Below are 15,575 nucleotides of genomic sequence, written 5' to 3'. Positions count from 1 at the left end.
ATGAGCATCAAGGAGAGGAAACTTAGTGTAAATAAATTCCGGGAACTGATTATAATAGACACACCTGTTCAGGAAAAGTGATGAATATGTATGCTTTGACTGTACATAGCCTTAATGAATTGTGCTGGAAGTTGCTCTCAAATTAGGTGGAGCTACCCTCAGCATGCCCGGTGTCACATTAGAGGATACCTTACTTAATAATCAAATTGACATTGATTATTGAGTCTGTCTTTTCACAGCATCATAACACTTACTTGCCTAATCAACCACATACTTAATTATCCATGGATCTCAGCTCAGACTGACCTACACCCATGCAGCTTTGTGGTTCAGCATGCATGTGTTGTGAGGCCTTGGAGCCAGGCGTGATGAACTGGACGATGTAAATGTTGCATATGTTGACCAGAATATGCTTTTCCCAATTCCATGCAAACAACCTGCAAGATGGAGCTGAGATTGAACTACCTACCAAAAGGATGCATCAAGTCTCCAAAGCAGTGCCTTGTTATTAAGGGTTTTTTTTTAACATATTAAGCATGCTTTCCTTTCAAATTAACTAGTTTTGTCTTCTTCCTAAAGCTTCATCTGCTGGCCACCACTGAAAGGCTGATGGAGCTGCTGATAGCCACACAAACTGTGAGGGAAAGCCTGTGGTAAAAAAACTCAAAAGGGGTTTCCCTAGTCTGCGAGTGAACAGTATCTTTTACTTAACCACATCTTGTACTTTTCAAAAAAGAAGAGTTTGAATGGTATTTCTTTGTCCTGCGAAAACCAGAAAAAGACCAAGCAAAACACAATTTATACTCCTGTCAGAGTTACAGAAGACCAAGGGCAAAGGGAGGTTAAAGTTTAGTCATCTTGGGAGAAAGCTTCAAAATGGTCTGGATAAAGGTATGGCCTGTGGAGACTAAACATCCCACGAGTGGCACTCCATTTTAACTCTAGCAGCTCTCCAAATAGATTAAGGAGGAGCACTGTTATTTTGGCCGTGCTGCCCCCACAGTAATAGTTTGTAACAGAATCACTCTGGAAGAATGAATCACTTCTTGGCGAGATGAAGAGGCAGGGGCTGGAAGGGAGGAGAAGGAAGGGAATTGCCATTAAAGCACAGTTAACATGTTTTCATACTGATTATACCAATTTGGAGTACAGTGCAATGGGGAGATTACAGCCTTTTTTCTCTTCTGAGATTAGATTGTACATAAGGATTGATTGTTAACTTGGTGCATTTTGTTTTCCGTATGTGTTCTGCCTGCTGACAGTGGCAGAAGAATTGTAGTAAAGATTACCTGTCAGGATGAACAGATTAATTTATCAGTCAAAGAGGAACAGCTGGAAAATTGTTAGATCTAGTACCCAGGAAAGGAAATCCAATTAAAATCTCAGAGTCTCTGAAAGAACCCCTCCTTCAGTCTACCATGTCACTTGGCAGGCTTGATGGCACATGTGAGTGTGCAAGGACTACAGCACTGGACATTTACAGTTCTGTTTAGAGAAGTAATGGGTGAAATAGGGGGAGACTGCCCAGTTGCCATGAGGTTCCAAATTCTTTTCTCTGTACAGCCCTTTATGAGAATTAAAGAACGTAACAGCAGTGGCACTGCAGTCATTGTTGGCTTCTTGAGTCTTCAGTTTCAGCCCACTAAAAGAATCGTCTGAAAAATAAAGAAGTATTTGCCTGTTAGAGAGAGTCAAATGAACAGGTTTTTCAAGGAACCTCAAAAATACTTTTACTTTCATTGTTACCGTTAGATAAGGTAAAACCCCTTATCGATGTCGGTTGAAATTAGCGCTCTGGGGTAGTCCGGGGTTTCCCGGTCTTTTGATAGATATGATAGAAGAGAAATATAGCTATGTGGTGAAACAGAGCTGAAGGTATTTTGATATTTTCCACATAGTGCCTATTCTGGGAACCACTAACCCTCTAACATCTTGAAAAAAGAAACTTGTTTAATATTGGCCTAGAGAAATATTTTTGGGTTTGACTTAGTATAAACATGAGACAGCCACTGCTCTGGCAGCCCAGTCAACCATACGCTGTGTTTGATTGTCAAAGAAGATGTCTGTGGTTTTAATCAATGCTTAGATACACACAGCAGAAAAAAGAAGCAAGATGACTTGCCAGGGCCCCGTTGCCTTTTGTATTAACTGCCCAAGTACATGATGGAGTTCCTCTTTTTGATCAGAGTTGCAAAACTTCAAGTCCCAAATGCTATCAGTTCGGTAGTGTGACCTGAAAGAGAATGTATGCTGAGATAGAAGAACCTTTGCTCTGGTCTTGCACTAGAGAGACTCTAAGGTGATTAATTACATCCCCTCTAAGCTTCAAACTCCATATTTAGGCAAGTTGTTCACTAGGCTAAAATCACTTCAAGAAGATGATTCCCAGGCTGAAGAGGCAAATGCCCACATTTCAGGACTACACCATGAATTCTGTATGCAGGGATGCTGTACTATAGAACTGAGCCATTCCCTTCTGGGAGATCCCTGTATGGAGGGAGTCTCCTTCCATTATGGCAAGCAAGCCCTTAAAGAAACAAGAATCAAGATTAAGTTAAGGTATTTCTCTCTCTTAGAATGCCCTACAAGCTTGTACTGTAGCAGATCATCTCTTGCCAGAAATTCAGCTGACCTGAAGGCAGTTTGCTAGATTGCAGTCACTTTTCACTTTAAAATGAGAACTTCTGTCTCTGACGTTGCAGGGCTCGGCCCACAGCATCCCCTGAATTCTGTAGTCTCATGCTGGGAGAAGGACTCTGTGGCTTAGACTTCCACAGTAATGAAGACAGCAACCCTCTTGTTGTTCAAGACTCTCTTGATCATATTTTATGAAATGTGAAGCTCCACTATAGCAAATGGTTTAACATTCACAACAAAATGTGGGAGCTAACTGGAGGCCTGGAAGGAATCATTAGTATTTACAAATACATGAGTCATTCAATTTTTGAGATGTCACTGATTGCAGCTGCATACTTCCATGTATTCGCATCCCAGCATCTCACTCCTTTTAAATACTGCACTGAGACATATGCTGTACAGTGCTGCAAGCTGCTTGTGAAGAGCCTGCAGCTATGTATCTTCTGAATCCATGTAGAAGTCTCACAGCTGTTACTTGCAATGTTACAAAATAATGTAGAAAGTTCATTTGCGCTTAAGCCATTTCTTTCACATCAGTGGCCAAGTTAGGTTTCAATTTTGAACACCTAGTTTATTTGCACTAGTTTTCTTCTCATTGATCCAGGAGAAGAATTTCTGAGTAAGTCTAATGATCATTATTGGCACCTTTAGAATCTTGATTTCCACCAAAAATCAATTGGACTTGACTATCAGATACTTAAGGGGCAGAAGCACTAGGGCATCCCCATGTATAGGTGGGGGAATTCTCAAGAAAACCTGTTTACATTGACATCTTCCTGAATACATTATGTAGCTGGAGTACAATTATTTTTGAAAGTGACATGGGAACAAAACTTATCCTGGCAGGAGATTTCATCCAAACATTCAGCTGAAGCGCATATCTTGACTACTTTGCCCTAGTTTTCAGTATGCTGTATATTTCCAGATCAACACACTAGATGCTGAGTTCTTATTGTGCTTGCACAGTTGATATGTCAAGACACCAGTGATGACGATGACGTGCTCTAGATCCTGTACCACATTCTGTTCTGTCTCTACCATCTGAGACTGGGAAGTGATGTGGGAGGGGCTATGTGGGTGCAGGCAAAGACAGAGGGGAAAGACAGAGGAATTTTAAGGACTGAAGAGAACATAGGCTGTATTTTCTTAAACAAGGGAAGAAATACTTAAGCATTCTCCCCAAACCCTTGGAAAGGGCTTTGCGCAGCCCCCCATCCAGTTCTGGCTTTTTTCTTTTCCATGGCCTGCGTGTCCTGTCACTGCTGTCTTACCCTTTTATTTCTGGTATGCCTCCCCTGGGCCCTTGGGTATGTGCTAGACCTCAGCTGACCTCCATTAAGTAGATTGCAAGTAAAGAATGATAAGTAAATATTTTTTATGAAACGTTTACTAGACAGAATTAAGGTCATGTTGCACTAATTATTTAAGAAGAAATAAAAGCATAATGTATAGAAGAGTTATACTGTGTTATAACAACAAGCTGAAATTACTCTCCATAGCACCTCTGTCCAGCTTTTTAATTCCCATTAAGAGAGCAGCTAAAATGGTCACAGAAAATCAACAGTCCCTGTTGCTCAAGCAACAAACATTCACTCGTTGGAAAAGTTTTCCAGCTAGTTGGAAGCCAGACTTGTCCAGGCCCCATGGCAAACAATAGAAGAAAGAGCAAGAAGAGCAGAAATGCTGCAGAGGTCGGCGAAGTACTCCATTTCATAGTCTTTGACACTTCAGATAAATACATACTATGTGTCTCCCTGTCTGCTGAACTGCTTAAGCTACCCTGCACTACTCCGGGCCTTAGTATAAACCATCCATCAAGCAGCCAGTAAAAATCTAGCTATAGAGCTCCTGAGTAGAGATCTCTTTGGCTCAAGGAGACAACCTTCTCTTTACAGCCCTTGACATTTTTAGGGACTCAGCAACCCTCTTAGTCATGCCAGCCCCATGCCTAGTCTGGGGAGGAGCGGTCAGGAAGTATGATTGATGGCCAGGCCAGGATAGTCCTTGCTGCTGACAACACCCTCCCAGCATTCCTGCAGGCTGCATGGACACTTGCCAATCAAGTGTTAGGGAGACCAGTACTTCAGAAGGGCCTCCCCTCAGGCTTGGCTGAGTAAAAATAGAGTAACTCACATCTTCCCGTCCAAACTTCCCATATCAACAGGCTCCAAATGTTTTTTAGGATTGCCCTTGTAAAGAAAGAACTGTCCTCTATCAGCTTAGCATGGAGCCAACAGAAATGGATATCACAAGAGCAAGAAGTCAGTGGTGGCTGGAACCCCTTTCACTCCCTGAAACATCTTTCATCCCTCCTAAGGCCCCTTCTAGTTACAGCTGCCTCTTGCCTGCCTTCCTTCCCTTCCTGCCTGCACCTGCACTCCCTTTCCCCAATCAGTGGGGTTTCTCTCTTCCCCCCAGCTCAACAGGCAGCTACCAGCAAATACAGTTGCTAATTTATTTACTTTTTAAATAGACAGAGGATAAGGCTGCGCCCAAACCCTCATGAAATGCAGATGTGGAATCCAGTCATAAACCAGCTATAATCACATTTCACCTCCAGGTCTCCAGAAGCCAGAAGTAGTTGTATTACTTTGAAGATACAAGCTTACACCAACTTCTAAACCAGAAACATGGGATGAAATCCTGTCTGTTAAGTCAATGTAATATTTCTCTTCCATCAAATTGTTCCTTCAGTTGTTCTCTTTCCTTTTGTGCTCTGACTAGGATGTAGCATCTCCTCTGTTCATTCAGCGACTGATTGGTGAAGCAAGGAACAGAGGGAATCTAAGGCTTAATTTTAGAAAGAAATGTCTTAACACACTGGAACTTGAAAGCTGCAAGCTAACATGTGGGCATTGCCATTTACTCCTCCGAGTATTGCATGGGAGGACTGAGAACGCTAAGAATTCACTAGTTCCCTAAGGAGTTCAATCCAAGATCCTTTTCCTACTGGAGTGAGGCAACATTTCCGCCTTCAGCCCAGCAAATCATCCAGATGTCATCCCTGTTCATTAAGAATCTCATCCAAAGCTCACCCAGTCCAACTGAAATTAAGTGCATGAATGTCCTTCAGAGGCTGCCTGAAGTACTGGTGAACTTGGGGTTTTGTCACAAATTTGACTTTTCTGAACCACGAGCTGAAAATGCCTTTAATTCCACCATCTTTTTTTTTTTTTCTTGAAGTGCTAATTAAAACCATTGCATAACTCTTCCAGGAGGCTTTGAAGTGAGTACTTTATCTGTGATTGCTAAGTATTACTATTTCATTTCCTTTGAACTTTTGACTTTTTAGGCTATCCTAATCTGCAGATTGCTTTTAGTATGGGAAATGTGCTAACAGTCCTAGCAAGGAACGAAAGGCAAGAGATAACAGCTCTTCTATAAAGACTTTCATCTGGTTTTGCTATTTCAGGAGCTGTGTCTCAAGATGCCTCTCTTAACAGAGTTCTTAGTAAAAACAGCACAAAGAAACCAAAGACTTCACCTCGTTGAAGTTCCATTAACCACAATCAGTATTTCAAGGTCATTTTTACAAAAGATATCACAAGTTACAAGTGAGATATTCCATAATGGACATAATGCCTTACTATACCCCAAAGCCTGTAGAAAGACAAGATCTCCATCCACGTAACATTAGATTTCACAGCATCTGCCTTCTCACATCTTTTTGAGACTTACTTCTGCTTCCAGCTGGTAATAGTGACCACATCTTTCTCCTCTTCCTCTTTTCCTCACTCTCCTTCGTCATGTCTCTGTGTGGGCTTGGAGGCAGACCGTCTTCTTCTGGATTAAAAGCCTAGCAACCACATTGACTGCAGCCTTGTGCTGCTGCTTTCCTGATTGTTCTGACTCACACAGCTGAAAGAGGTGTTTATTATACACAGTTAGTAAACCATGTGGAGATTGGACAGGGAATGGAAATTAGGGCTTACCATGGATGGGTCCAAGGACCAAATTAGTTTTATATCATTACACATTTCATGTAAGTGCTGAACTGGCACCACCCAGGTTAGAGACTGAGATGGACCATATCTGGAGAAATGGTGACATCCTGTGGCAAGAGTGGGAGAAGGCATGCTAACGCTTACTAATTGTAAATGGATTGCTTCGATTTGGGTATTTCTTGCCATCAAAGCCTCAACAGTTTTTAATGCTATAATTTTGTTGCCTATAACTTAGATTTTTTAATAAGAAAAAGCCACCATGAAACATCACATGCACGAGCAACACAACAGTGCCATCATTTGATAGCTGCTAACAGAGAGCAGAAGAGGAGCATCTACATAATTAAGCTTAAAGCCAGAGGGATGATATCTTGCCAGGGGTTTCACAGCTCCACGTGAATAGCAGAGGAAAAGACACATTCAAGAAAACCAGTTCTCTCCAAGGCTTTGGAGGACCCAAGGAAGACAGAATACAGACACTCATCTCTTTAGCTAAACTTCTTTGCCTTCTTCCCCAGAGTACTGCCTCTCCACACCCTTCCCCACTTTTTCAGCTTTTCATCTAGGTTTCCTGTTTTCTTGTCCAGACCACTTCAGTTCTGCTCCACTGGCTGCTCACCCTGTCTCCACCTCCTCTCCCTGCACAGTGGTTCTTTACCACACCACTCTCTCACTAATTATTCTTTGCTCAGGTAGCCAAGTTTCTCCTCTAAAACCCTACTTTCACATCCAATCCATCTTATTTGTTCAGCTACTATTCTGTTCTCTACTAATACCTAATCCTGCCCACCTTATCTAAATTTTCCACTTCTCTTTGATTTTACAGTTCAAATACATCACCAAGTCATCACAGCATAACAAGTCCATCAACAGAGTAGCAGTAATTCATCTTGCAGCAAATTACACTATCTTGTCTCAAGGTTTATGTGAGGTAAAATACATTTGGCTCAGCCTCTTTCATGGACAACTAAAACAGCATACTTAGCCACAATTTTGCAACATTTTAAGCACTGGCACAGAGTTTGTCCCCTTAGTCACTGCACAGTAACTTACAAAGGTGTGGAAAGTGTACTCATACACCTGAGCACCTGGTGTCCTCTCTCAGAGCCAAGTGTCTATAATACAAACAAAAAAAAATCATGATAGACAGCACCCCAGCTCAGCTACAGTCTTGTTGTGGATAAGCTATTAATGGGGTAAAAAAAAAAATGCCAAAATCATGCCAGAGCCCACAGCTCTGAGGAGAAAGCCCAACAGCTGAGCTTTTTGAAAACTGTGCCTAAGATGCAGGAGTCTTTTTTGATTGATTGCAAATTAGTTGTCTTCAGCTCACTTTCACCAGAGTCACTGGGTATGTCCTTGACAACACGAACAGACAGACCCACCAGGTAAGTTTTGAGTCCCCTTTCCAAAGTGGTGGTGAGACAAGCTTGCCAGAGTTTACTGCCTGAGATCAAACATCTTCTCAGAGCCTTTTGTGTTTTGGAATCTCTTTCTCTGGAAATGGCTGATTGGCATTAAAAAAAAAAAAGACCAACTCAGACCCAACCTCATCACTTTGCCATTTCAGTGGATTCCACAGCACACACCAGCATGCCAGGAGCCCTGGCCAGGTTTCACCCTAGCTGCAGGTCCACAGGAATATGAAGACTTCAGGCAAAGAACATTCAAGACAGTAATAATCAATACATCTTTCAACACTTGCAAGGCTCTTCACTGTCCACATCTGTAATTCACAGGGATTTCTCAGAAATTCTACTTAAAAATAAGCCAATATTTCACACATACCCTCCAATCTAATCTAAACAAGCTTTATGAACCTGAACCTTGAGATTTTTAGCTCAGCCACATATACCTGTCACCTCCCATGAGCAAGTATTAGTCTTCAGGCAGCTATGCAGTGACCTGAAAACTTTTATTTTCTGACGGGTTAGGTTTCAGCCACATCAGTCACCTGAGATGGTTCCCCACATAGTCTTTCAGCTGTCAACACCGTCAGATCACAGGCAGTCGGCCAGGCAGCTCATGGTGAACAAAGAAGGTGGTAACACTTTACACTCAATCCGATTTAACACGGCTAAAGTTAATAGCAAGACTGCACCTTTTTGATCTTCCACAACTCCAGAGAGTGCTCATCTGTTAGGCTGTGCCCTGGCATTTTGTTGTACTCTGTCAAGAACTCATGTAACTGTTCCATTGCTCCTTCTCCTCCTAGTTTCCATCTGACTCCTTTCCTCATCAGAAAAGCAGAAATCCAGGAGGCCACCTGTATCCAGTCATCTCTGAAAACCTTAAAGTGGAAACACGTGAGAGGGTAGAGCTGACAAAGAATATCTTTTTGGCCAACATACAGTTTACACACCTCATTACCTCAAGGCAGATGTCTAGCATGGAAAATTTCACCATGGAAATCATGAAGTTCTATTGAAAGGAATTACAAAAAATGAAAACCGAACATAATCATGAGAAATGTTGGGCAACTCTGTTAACAAGTGACTTTCACTGCCCTTGTCAATAATACCAATGCTTCACTTTGTAAAGCTATTTAGTAAAATGAGGATCTTTACAGCCTGCTGGGTATCTCTAGGGCATGGAGCAATCCCTTGTGGAAAGTATGATCCTATAGATGTCAATCGACAATAGAGCTGTCATGGCATTTCTTAGTTCAGACCCACATCCAAGTCTTCACTGACCCATTTTGATTAACTACCCTAAGAACGAACCTGTTGCTTCAAACAAGTGATGGGCCTTTAAGAAAATAAACCAGCATTCGAAGTTGAACTAAATATCTATGTGCAAATTGGCAGAGCCAAGGAATTTGGACCCACAATTTTAATGTTGCTCTCCAATGATCAAGCATTCATGGGCTAAAATTTTATGAGACATGGTGAACTAGGAGTAGTTCTATACTAGGAGTAGTTCTATATAAATGGTTTTATATACAAAATAACTAACACGAGGCACCTGCTTCAGGATTGTAGGTAGAGGAGAGAGCCCGTTTGCAATTTCACTGCTTTTTTTGTCCTATTCCTGTTAAGGTCTCGACAATATTGATTCCAAATCCCCTTAGGGTAACAAAAGCTTGGCCCTTCTTGTTTAACAGCACAAAGAAGCTTCCAACTTCAGTGTCCTCCTTGCAAACCCAGCAACGCATCTTAATAACAGCATAATGTTTGTTTGTAATTCTTTGAGCGGGTCTCCTCAGATGCTTTACAAATGCAAAAATACCTGGATCCTGCCTGGGAGCTAGGTACCAAGGGTATTTCCACCCCTTTATGGCAGCAGAAGTCCTAAGCAGTAGCAAGCAGAGCCAGGAATAAGATAATCCATGCTTGAATCCAGTCCCCCACTGTAATTGTTAAGTTTTCTTAAGTTTGAGGATGCAGGGGAACAAGAGGACATCACAGAGAACAATTTGAGCAAGGGCAGTTGAAAAGCAAAGACACCTAGGCCCAGCCACCCCCGAGTCCTCCTCAAACTGCAGACAAGTCACCCTTACTCTTGTTTCAGGGCGCAGCCCAGGGCTGCGCCCAGGCTCTCCACAGATCTGTACTTCGGAGAGAGCAGTCACCAGCAGGAAAGGAGCGGAGCTGAGCCTGGGGTTGTCCTGCCCCCCTGCACATGGGGCCCAAAGGTGGCAGTGGGGAATGACAAAGAACCTGCGTACGTCTCATGTCTGGGCCCCATCACCACTCCAACTTCTCACCCATGCCACCGCCGCTGCCCACTAGGCAGGTGGCCCCAGCTGGACATAGGCAAGACTCACATGCCTCAGGGCTCTCTGGGAAGACAGTGATGAGTGGTGTCCATCAGGGATCTGTTCTGGGATCAGTGTTGTTTAATATCTTCATCAATGACATAGACAATGGGATCAAGCGCACCCTCAATAAATTTGCAGATGACACAAAGCTGAGTGGTGAGGTTGACACACCTGAGGGAAGGGATGCCATCCAGAAGGACCCTGACAAGCTGGAGAACAAGCTTGTGAAAAATCTCATGAGGTTCAACAAGGTGAAGTGCAAGGTCCTGCATCTGGGTCGGGCAACTCTCAGTACCAATACAGTCTGAGGGATGAAGAAATTGAGAGCAGCCCTGTGGAGAAGGACCTGGGGGTGCAGGTGGATGACAAGCTGAATGTGAGCCAGCAATAGGCGCTTGCAGCCCCAAAGGCCAACTCTGTCCTGGTCTGTATCGCAAGAAGTGTGACCAGCAGGGCAAGGGAGATGAGTCTGCCTCTCTACTCTGCTCTGGTGAGACCCCAGCTGGAGTCCTGCATTCAGTTCTGGAGCTCTCAGCACAGGTAGGACACGGATCTGTTAGAGCAAGTCCAGAGGAGGGACATGAAGATGATAGAGGGCTGGAGCACCTCCCATATGAAGAGAGGCTGAGAGAGTTGGTATTGTCCAGCCTGGAGAAGGGAAGACTATGGGAATACCTTATCGTGGCCTTTCAGTACTTAAAATGGACTCATAAGGAAGATGGGGAAAAGCTTTTTAGCAGGGCCTGTAGCAAGGGATATGGTTTAATAGTGGACAGGTGCGGTTGGACTTAATGATCTCAAAGGTCTTTGCCAACCAAATGATTTTGATTCTATGAATAGGGCAAGGGGTAATGGTTTTAAACTAAAAGAAGAGAAGTTTAGACTAGAAATTAGGAAGACATGTTTTATGCTGAGGGTGGGAGTGATAGAAGAAGTAGTTACTATTACCAAAAGTGGAGTATTTTGATTTAAACTAAAGTAAAGCTGCGTCTAAGCAGTTGTGGGTTTTTTGAAAGTTAGACAGAATGTCCCTGTGATGGCATATTTTCTTTCTCTGAGAGCAGATTTTAGACAGCGTTTTCCAGACTTTGTTCATTCTTTGAAGATGATAATGTCTTCTGTGCAATATCACATGTGCTGAATAAATGGCTCTTCTTCTGTCATCATCTCTGTTTGGAGTCTCTATCTCAAAGTGAATGTCAAGCAGAGACCTGGAGCCATCTCCAAGTTATCAAGAGTTTTGATTGTTGCGAAGTTTTACAACATTAAAATTAGACCTTGGAAAGTGATAGAATATGCCCAGGGAAGGTGTGGCTGCCCCATCCCTGGAAGTGTTCAAGGCCAGGTTGGATGGGGCCTTGGGCAGCCTGGTCTAGTGGAACATGTGCTTGCCCATGGCAGGGGGGTTGGAACTAGATGTTCTTTAAGGTCCCTTCCAACCCAATCCATTCTATGATTCTATGATTCTATGATTCCGTGATTCTATGATTCCATGCATAAGATCTCTGGGAAAATTTATCCATATGCATGTGAGTGGGAAATCTGTTCTGTTCCAGCTCCAGTCTCGCTGCGCACAACTGATGGGGATCGCTCATGGTGTTGCCCAGCCTTGATAAGGATGCTCGCTTTCTAAAACTCTAAAGCAAGTCTTGGACAGTTTAATTTGCCGGTATTTTCTGTATCAGGAGAGGTTGCCCAGAGAGGTGGTAGATTCCCCGTCCCAAGACCAGGTTGGATGGGGCTTTGAGCGACCTGATGGAGAACAACAGAGAAGGATTTTTAAAAGACGGGTGGATGAGGTGCTGAGGGGCATGGTTTAGTGATTGATAGGAATGGGTGGCCCCGATGATCCAGTGGGTCTTTTCCAACCTAGTGACTCTGTGATTCTGAGTTGAAGATGCCCCTGCTCACTGCAGGGGGGTGGCACCGAATGACCTTCAAGGTCGCTTCCACCCCAAATCGCTCTGTGATTCTATAAGCTGAATCCAAATCGGGGGTGGAGGGGGAGGAGAGGCAACTCTTTCCCGCGGGGATTTGCAGGAAACAGCAGAATAAGCCCATCTGCTCCCGGGAAAAGCCCCGCAACCCCGCATCCCCCCATCCCATCGCCGAGACCGGGAGGGGGCGGGGGGGGCGGGGCGGAGCGCGGTGCCCCGGTCCCCGCCCGCGCCGCCCCGGTCGCTATGGAAACGGCAGCCCCGGTCGCCATGAAGCTGTCCGTGACCGGGGGGGCTCTGTCCCCGCTCCCCGGGGCCGCCCGCCGCGCACACGCGGCTCCCGGCAGGACCTTCGACTGCCTTTATGGTACCGGGACCGGCAGCGCCTTCCCCACAACCTCCCCCCCTCCCCCCCACCCCCGCCAAGTGAGGGCAGGACTGAGGGGGGAAAGGCGTCCCCAGGGTGTCCCCAGGGTGTCCCCAAGGTGTCCCCGGGGCTCTGAGCTGCCCCCCAGGGGGTTTTGTGGCTTCATCTGCGCCACGGGACCCAGAGCGCGTTACGGGGGTGACACCGAGCGGAGTGGGGAGGTTGGCACCCCCGAGGGATGGGGTGGCATCCAGGGGGACCCTGGAGGAGCTGGGAGAAGCGGGCTCCCTCCCTGGAAGTATATACTTCCAGCTGGGGTATAGTGTCCAGTTCTAGAATCCTCGACATAAGGGGGATTTGGGAGTGGTCTACGAGGATGATCCAAGGGTTGGAGCACCCCCTATATGAGGACAGGCTGAGAGAGTTGGGGTTGTTCAGCCTGGAGAAGAGGAGGCGCCGGGGGCCCCTCTGCTCCGCTCTTGTGAGACCCCTGCCTGGAATGTAGTGTCCAGTTCTGGAATCCCCAACATAAGAAGGATTTGGAACGGGTCCAGAGGAGGCTATGAAGATGATCAGAGGGCTGGAGCTCCTCTGCTATAAGGACAGGCTGAGAGAGTTGGGGTTGTTCAGCCTGGAGCAGAGAAGGCTCCCGGCAAACCTTAGATCAACCTTCCAGTACTTAAAAGGGGGCTACAGGAAATCTGGGGAGGGCCTCTTTACAAGGGTGTGTAGTGACAGGGCAAGGAGGAATGGCTTTAAATTGGAAGGGGGAAGATTCGGATTGGACATTAGGAAGAAATTCTTCACTATCAGGGTGGTGAGGCGCCGGAATAGGTTGTGGAAGCTGTGGCTGCCCCCTCCCTGGAAGTGTTCAAGGTCATGTTGGATGGGGCCTTGAGCAGGTTGGTCAAGTGGGAGGTGTCCGGCTGTTGGAACTGTATGATCTTTAAGGTCCCTTCCAACCCAAACCATTCTATGAAGAGAGTGCAAGGGGACGTGCAAGAGGTCATGCATGGCCACAGCCAGCCAAGGGGCTGGCACAAAGCGACCAGCAGCTCACTGGGCAGGGAAAGCAGGTCTGGAGCCTGGAAGATGGGTGGTGCCACCCCAGGGTCAGGATAAAGCCACACAGTTTTGAAGCACTTAAGACCTGCAGCAGTAGTGAGGAGGAGCTTGGGACTAGGAGTAAGCAGCCTCATCTAGTGGGAGGTGCCCCTGCCCATGGCTGAGAGTTTGGAACTGGATGATCTTTAAGGTCCCTTTCAACCCAAACCATTGTATGATTCTATGAAACATTTGCAGGCTGGAGGAAAGCCAGTAGTAGCTCAATATCCCAAAGAGAAGCATCATGTACAGTAAGGGATTTACACTGGTTACCATTGCACCATGCTTTCTTTTTTTCTCTTTGATTTCTGTGTAAATTGGCAGTGCTTCCAAAGGAAGTTTTTTCTTCAGTCATGTGTGTGTTCCATAGCACAGTAGTGTTTCAGTGTTGAGGCCCATTTGTGTGATGGTCATAGAATCATAGAATGATTTAGGTTGGAAGGGACCTTAAAGGTCATCCAGTAACAACCCTACCCCACCCCTCATCCTCCCCACGGCATGATGGTGGAGTTTCTTTAATGTGGAGACATGTCTTTCAGGATTTTTTCTTTCCTAGTTTGTTTTAGACTCTCTTACAGACAGATTATTTAAAGAGAGAGGTGGAGTCTGACTGATTATTTATGCTGATTCCTCAAATACGTAACCAGTTTCATTTATTCACTTACCTTTCAGACCCTTTGTACACACTATCAACTGAGAAGAAACATTCAAAGTCAAGTGTCCAGCTTGTCAGTGATAAAGTGGTGGGTGTTGGCCAAAGGTAGCTCAAGTGTGCACCTTGTATTTATGTGTGTATACATACATGTGGGTAGAAATTCTGTCTCATTTAGAAGCTGCTTGCTTGAAACTGCAAAATACAAAGCAAAGGAAGCGTTGTACTAAAATGAGACTTAATACAGGGAGTAACCATGATTGCTGGCCTAGGGTACCCTGTAGCAGTGACCTAGAAATGCCCAGTTTCATGTCCAGAGTAATTTCCTGAATTGGTTGTCAGTATTTTTAATAGAATTATCTCAAAGTGCTTTTAACAGTAGCTTGTGTATGTTATTAAGATCTAATAAAAGAACTGGAGAGTTGGGCTGTTTATTGAGCAGAGCTGTTAAAATGTGTTATTTCACACGTATTGTGGAGTATACATAGACTACAGCTCAAGGTAGCCTACTTAGTTTAAAATGAACTAGATAGCAACAGCTAAGCAGCCCGTAAAGATTATAAAGCCATCCTGATTCTTCACACTAGGTTAGCGCAATTTAACTTCCTCGCTAAGCCCTTGAGTACTTAGTCCATGCTTAGCTCCCTACTGCATTTGCTCCCCTGCTATCGGTATTCACCCTAGCTAGTTTAAAGCCAGCTAGGAAATGTCTGTGGGAGTTGCAGTCCTCCTTTGGACAGCAGTGATTGATGGCTGGACAGTCTACATACAGGTAAAATTCCAAAGAACAGACTTGGTACAACTGCACAATTAACTGGGTTTTAAACAGAGTCCTCCTGAAGCTGTGCACTTGACTGAGCCTGCAGGGCAGATATGCTGAACTCTGAAGCTCCATTGGTGTACAGTGAGGAGAAAATCCCTGAGCAGCTTTCAACAGTGGATCACAAAACATTTTTTTAAAACATGTTTCTGGATGCCTCTTACCCCATTATCTCAGACTCTTTCTTATATCTACATGAATAAACATGTGTGTTTGTCTGCCTCTCTGTAGAGAGGAATACATGTGGAGCTGGAAACCATAGAGATCCTTGCGACGATACAGCTGTGTTAACAATTCAGACCAGGCAAAGTAAGCAGGTGTATCGTAATGGTGTCATGTCATAGGTGTAACGTT

The 15,575-nt window shown here is 44.7% G+C and overlaps 1 protein-coding gene across 1 annotated transcript in view; it reads left to right on the top strand.

Moving 5' to 3' along the window:
- Nucleotides 1-12,486: 12,486 nt before the first annotated feature.
- CFAP91 (cilia and flagella associated protein 91) overlaps nt 12,487-15,575 on the top strand; it is a 35,096-nt gene continuing 32,007 nt past the window's right edge. The window contains exons 1-2 of the mRNA XM_069867253.1: nt 12,487-12,645; nt 14,422-14,492. Of these exons, the coding sequence (XP_069723354.1) occupies nt 12,525-12,645; nt 14,422-14,492 (192 nt within the window). The 5' untranslated portion in view covers nt 12,487-12,524. The remainder of the gene's footprint in view (nt 12,646-14,421; nt 14,493-15,575) is intronic.

Source organism: Phaenicophaeus curvirostris, chromosome 1, assembly GCF_032191515.1.
Source record: "Phaenicophaeus curvirostris isolate KB17595 chromosome 1, BPBGC_Pcur_1.0, whole genome shotgun sequence".
Taxonomy (NCBI): domain Eukaryota; kingdom Metazoa; phylum Chordata; class Aves; order Cuculiformes; family Cuculidae; genus Phaenicophaeus; species Phaenicophaeus curvirostris.
The sequence above is the reverse complement of the archived record's forward strand: the minus strand, read 5'-3'. Positions and strand labels throughout refer to the sequence as shown.